This window comes from Glycine soja, chromosome 2, assembly GCF_004193775.1.
Source record: "Glycine soja cultivar W05 chromosome 2, ASM419377v2, whole genome shotgun sequence".
NCBI classification, from domain to species: Eukaryota; Viridiplantae; Streptophyta; class Magnoliopsida; order Fabales; family Fabaceae; genus Glycine; species Glycine soja.
The window spans coordinates 39,317,350-39,323,407 of record NC_041003.1 but is presented as its reverse complement, the minus strand read 5'-3'; the positions used below and the strand labels follow the sequence as shown (position 1 = coordinate 39,323,407).

Genomic DNA, 6,058 nt, shown 5'->3' with positions numbered 1-6,058 from the left:
GTCTTTTATTTTATTTCTTTGGACAACTTTACTGTGTATTTGAATAAGCATTTACACAATTGATATTGAGTGAAATTAATTTTGATTAAAAATGATTTTTTTAAAACAGTGATTTATATTGTTTCAAAAATTTAAAATACCATTTTTATATATTGTTTTATTCCAAAAAAATTAATGATAAAATTCATATAACAATTGATCCAACTCATAAACTAATTTTATGGTATTTTAACTCGATCAATTTCTCAACATGTGACTAAATATATAAATATTTACCTAACGTGTTAGATGATAAACGCTCATAATTTAATTAGGCGGCTGCAAAGAATAAATCAATAAACGATTCTCACGTCAAATACAGACATTCGTTTATGAATTACATCATTGTGTACCTTTATATATTTCTAATACTTACAGCGCCAACTGTAACTATGGATCTAAAACCAATAAATACTTCATTACATTATAACAGTCAGAAATAACAATATAGTAGCAAATTCAAACGCCCCATATGCTGAAACTTGCAAACAGATCATAGGACAACTGAGCTACTCTTGAATTGTCACTGGATGTCATACCCTGGCTTGGTTCAAATTCCAAATTGGTATCCCAAAATTTGAGTCAAAACTTGTCACACTTTAAGATTTTTGATGAGTGTGGCATGAATAGGAACTTTAAGTATCTGCATATAATACCAAGGCTACCAAAGAGGACATCACCAAAGCAAGCAGGGAAACTATTTGCCTGGAACCCGCATTAGGTAACCATGGATAAGCATCAGGTGGCGGCATCACACAAACGTCGCCATTGAAATAGACTCTCCGAGGGAAGGCCCAGCCCTTGTCAAAAGTGAAGGTTGATTTATCCTTTCTGAATAGTAGCTCTGATTGTACATTACCAAGAGGGCCAGCTTGCATGAGAAAATCATTGTAGAACTTAAGTCCCCAAAGCATTGCTGTATCATCTATTAAAAGTAACTTAGATCAATAATCATTTTGGTGTCTCCACAAAATACATGTTCTATTGCGAAAATAAGAATGTGTTGCTCATGCAGTTATTATGACCAGAAAGTTTAGAATCTCACTAACAAGTATTTTGTACATTGCAAAGGTAGGTAAAAATTTTAAAAATATAAATTAAAAGAAAATTGTTTGAAATTACAAGGGATGTATGCATAATTAATTCAGGTAGATTTTTAGAGAAAAATATAAAATTATATATATATATATATATATATATATATATATATATATATATATATAATTCAAAAGAGTTTGAAAGTATATACAATAGAAATTTGGGAAGAAAAAAATTGAACATAAAAAGGAAATATGATAGTAATTGATAAATTTAAGCATTTTATAAAAATGCAAATGAAGTGTTAGTCAAGAGTGAAGCCAGAAATCTTAAAGAAGAAGAGATTACAATGGAAGGTAATCCTACTCTCAAGAAGTTGGACTCTTAATTTGTTACGTAGGGACACCAAATAAATTTACTACTCAAGAAATTTGACAACCCCTTGATAATCTTGGAGTGGTTGTCAGATATACTACCAATTAGTACCAACAATGATGCCTGGTCTAAAACTATACACTTTATTCAATTAAGTTAAATAACCATCAGTATTTTATGTCTGTAAGATTGCAAGTCCTTGAAAGATCACACTTACTTATTGACCCGTAGGGAGTTATTGCTTTGTAGTTGAAACTGAAAAGTTGGGTCAGATTGTCAAAGTTTGGATGTTGAACAACCAAGTTCCAATCAGAATAATTCATCCCGTAATTGAAATTAGTAACAGTGACCTTCACACGCCAGTACTCCTTGTAGTTAAGCTTAACATGCCAGTGAACTCGGATTGGGCACATATGACGAGTGCATCGAACCAAAGGTGTGATACTACTCTTTCCAGGTCCAGCGTTGGAAACAACTGATTGCAAATGTGGTGAATCTGGACTGTAGTGACATAAAAAAAGGACAAATGTAAGTATATAACATTTCTTTCTGTTTAGGAAAAAATCACAGTGCCCTGGGTATTTAAAACCTACTCTACACATTCTCCTGATTGAGATGAGTTGCCCTGGCAGCCACATGCACATGTAGTGCAGGGTACAACTGTATTGTCATAGAAAGATGAGAGCGAGACACAGCAACTGGGTGTTCTCTGAGCAAGAAATTGTGAATATGTGCATGTCACATTCCATGTCACTGCAATAAATCAGAGCAATGTTAAGGTCAAACTAAGTTGATGGATTTTGCTAGTAGGAAGTAAAAACTCAGAACAACTGTTTATTTAGATCCCATATGGATAAAATTCTCCATAAATACTTATAGTAAAAGGAAACAAAAAGGAAAAATTAATTGACCCACAAGTTAAAATCAACTTATGCACCTCAACTTTAGGGGAAGATAGATTAGAGAACTTTTATAAAAGTAAGTGCATAAGTTGATTTTAGCTTATAAGAGAAACACAATTCATTTTACTTTTCTTATTTTCTTCTCTTATAAGTACTTATGGAGCAGAATACCAAATTTTACCACTAACAAAAACTACAAGAAGATAATTATACTGACAAGTGTGGAAATGAACATAAAAGTCCATTATAACTTACTAAGTGCTTGGGTCACTCTCCTTTTGTCTGGTTGTAAAAATTGAGTTGGTTTCACAATTGTTGCCGGCCCACACGTGTAACCGGGTCCGGGCGCTTTCAGTGTGAAATCTTTTGGCACTTTGACAGTTTTGTTAGTGGTACTGGCACTACCTACACTGACTTGAAATGCTGCAACCGCCTTGGATTGGTCCTGTGCCCACGAGCTGAGTACACCACCTTTGCAGCAGTTTGAAATTTGTTGGTTGTAAGGTGTTCCGGGAAGTAAATCAACAACTATAGGGTTCTTTTTACAGCAATGTGGGATGTTTGCCTTATATTTTGAACAATCCCCTTGTTCAGTGGTCTGCCCTCCTATCATGCTCCATATTACCTCCTTCTTTGCCCATGTCCATCCTAGTGACCACCCAGGCACTGAGATATGACGATATTGTTGGAAGTTGTACATTGTAACAACAGCCTGTCCATTCAATTGTTTCTTAGACATCTAAATAACTAATGATTGAAAACAAATAAACGCAATTCATTTTAAATGGCTATAGTTACTAATTTAAATAAACTCATCTATAAACTTGAGTTTATTCAATAATTTTACACCTTACATATGAAGTACTAAATGCTAAGCACAGACTTGAATATTGTACAAAAAATGGCTCCAAGTGTAATTTAAAATTCAAAGCCTGTCATATTCCTAATTGGAATATGAAGAATACTAACAAGTAACAACACATTCTCTACTATTGAATTGAATGAAATTCATGTGGCGCTGGCTCCCATTAAATAGTAAGTGGGGCCCACAAAATTTAAAGGGGTCTCACATGAATTTCTCTTAATAGTAAAGAATTAGTCTGAGAACTTATTGCTTTCGTTTGTCTAGGAACAAAATAATTTTGTATTTCAAACCTTCAAGCAAGTTATATTATCCAAGCAAGAACAGACATATAACATATGACATGCAACTGTTGTAAACATGCAGATCCACCACAAAAGTTGTGCCCAACTAGTAGAGAGAAAAAGAGCCAAAAACATTTAGAACCATCATGTTTAATTATAAAATCAGATTATTTGCTTCTGATTTTAATAGGCGACATTGAAAAAAAGAATAGACTTGCAACATAGCCATCAGGTGTCCAGCTTATAATATCCCATTTGATTGTGATATTTCCATTTGGATCAAGTGGATCATAAGCTTCTGAAAGATAAACAGAAAAACTTAAAATTAAAATTAATATATGAAGGGGAGAGGGGGATACATAAGCTTCTGAAAGATAAACAACAAAGACAGTGGTGATACATATGAAAATTGGAAAGTACGATAGAAATTATGAGAAATACACAATTTTCTGGACTTGATAAAGGAATGAACAAAGAAAGCAAACAAGCAGGAGATATAAGGTTGGTTTAGACTTTAGTGCTAAATGGAGAAGGGTGGGAGCCGGGGAGGAATAGGTATTGGTTTTGAATCCCCCGCTAAACAAAAAACTAATTAACTAACGATGAACATTTTCCCATAAAGAAAAAAAAACCAAACATTGCTAAAAGTCAATCACTAGTTTGTGAAATCATACTACTTCACTGTTACATATTCAATCACCAATTCACCATGATAAAAAACTCACTTTACACCATGCAAATTCAATGTCATATCAATCTTTACCTAGCATTTTATAACAAGACAGATAATCAGAATATCAATTTCATTCCTTGGTACCGAAAATTAATAGCAAGCAAGAAAAAAATAATCCAAACGCCCCACTGAAACCATTGGCATCATCAACAACAGGAAAAGCCGCCACAAACCCATCACCATTCATCACGCAACAAGGCGTGCCATCAATCTCAAACACTCGTTCCAATTCAACACGCCGTGAGGTCCACGCCATGCAGAAAGGAACAAAAGCAAAATTCTTGCCCAACTAGGAAAACACGACACCCCCATCAAAGGAAAAACACAGAACAAACGAAAATTTGAAAAATTTAACGAGAAAGAAAAAAAAATGCACGCATGAATGCAGGAACCTGTGGAATTGAAGCACGTGAAAGAGAAGAGAACGAAAAGAAGAATGCATGGAGGGGGTATGAAGAAGGATCGGATCGTGAAGGGGAAGTTGAAACGGAAAAGCATTTTTGTTTGGAACAAAGGGAATGTTTGGGGGGTTCGTAATTGTTGATGTTGTTGTGTTTGTGTGTGATAGAGAGAGAACAGAGTGAAGAAAAAGAGTCTGTGTGTGACGCGGCGGAAGCTGCTGACTGTTTTGTTGTGTCCAGGCAAGTGTTGTGTGTCAGAGTGAGATAGAGTGGGCTTTGAAATCCCACTGCATGAAAACAAGGGAACTTCTAGAAATTTTTCCCCATCAAAGGTTACTTTTTTACATAATAATTATAAAGAAATGACAAACTCTATAACTATTCTTTTTACAAATGTAACTTGTGTTCTAAACATATTTGTTAAGAAATTCATAATAGAAATTTTTCAATGAAATGCTAACTACATTTTTTATCACTATCACTATTTATATTATTGGAAGAAAAGGGGGAAAATAAATGATAATATATTGCTTTTGTTAATTAATAAATGAAATAAAAAAGAGAAAATTAACTTTTAAAATATAAATTTTAAATTTAAATTAATTTCTATATATTACATGTATAATTTTTTTTATATTATCAACGAATCGTAGTCATGTTAAATATAACTTTTAGCATAATTATTATTACTTCTGTAAAAAATATGTATAATTTAAATTTTAAAATTGATATTAAAATTAGAAAATTAAAATTAACAAAAATATAAAACTACAAAATTAAAGAATTTAATTTTTTATATATTAATGTAAAAAATTTTACACTATTAACTTATAAAAAAATATTAAAATAACTTTCAAAATTATTACAAAAATTAATAATCTTATTATATATAATTAGATACTAATGTAAAAATATTATATAGTATGAGAATATTATAAATAACTTAAAAATCATAAAACGGAGAAATACTTTTGGAATTTCAAAACTTAAATCATGGTAACCATGCCAAACAGGGGTGCAAAGCCTCGTTTTCCAATTCCCATCCTTATATATGATCAAAAAGTTGTCGGAAAAGCTTAGAATTGTGTGGATGTTTTTTGACTCCAACTGGACTACAATTTACAATAAGTGAAATATACTTGTAGTATAGACCATAAAAAAATGTATTAGAGTGTTAAATAATAATTTATTTTCATTGCAAAATCTGTTATATTAAAAAACATTATTTACATAAAAACATAATTTTCTTTATCTTCTAAAATCTTCCTTCTTAAGAGTTAAGATACACGGAAGCAAACCCAGCCACCCAGGCATTAGGCATGCGGTGGAATGGGACGTGGACACACACTGGACAGCCAGCTAAGTTAAAATAAATTGCGAAAAGTGCTTTTGAAAAAAAAAATGACTTTATAAACGCTGATTAC

General features: G+C 32.3%; 1 protein-coding gene across 1 annotated transcript; it reads right to left on the bottom strand.

Annotated features, from left to right (window-relative positions):
• Positions 1-321: 321 nt before the first annotated feature.
• On the bottom strand, positions 322-4,907 carry LOC114393764 (protein COBRA-like). Its single transcript, XM_028355200.1, has 6 exons — positions 4,626-4,907; positions 3,719-3,798; positions 2,610-3,066; positions 2,046-2,205; positions 1,670-1,953; positions 322-964 (listed from the first exon to the last, which is right to left on the bottom strand). The coding sequence occupies exons 1-6, from the start codon at positions 4,729-4,731 to the stop codon at positions 675-677; spliced, it is 1,377 nt and encodes a 458-aa protein (XP_028211001.1). The 5' UTR covers positions 4,732-4,907; the 3' UTR covers positions 322-674.
• Between the last annotated feature and the right edge of the window lie 1,151 nt (positions 4,908-6,058).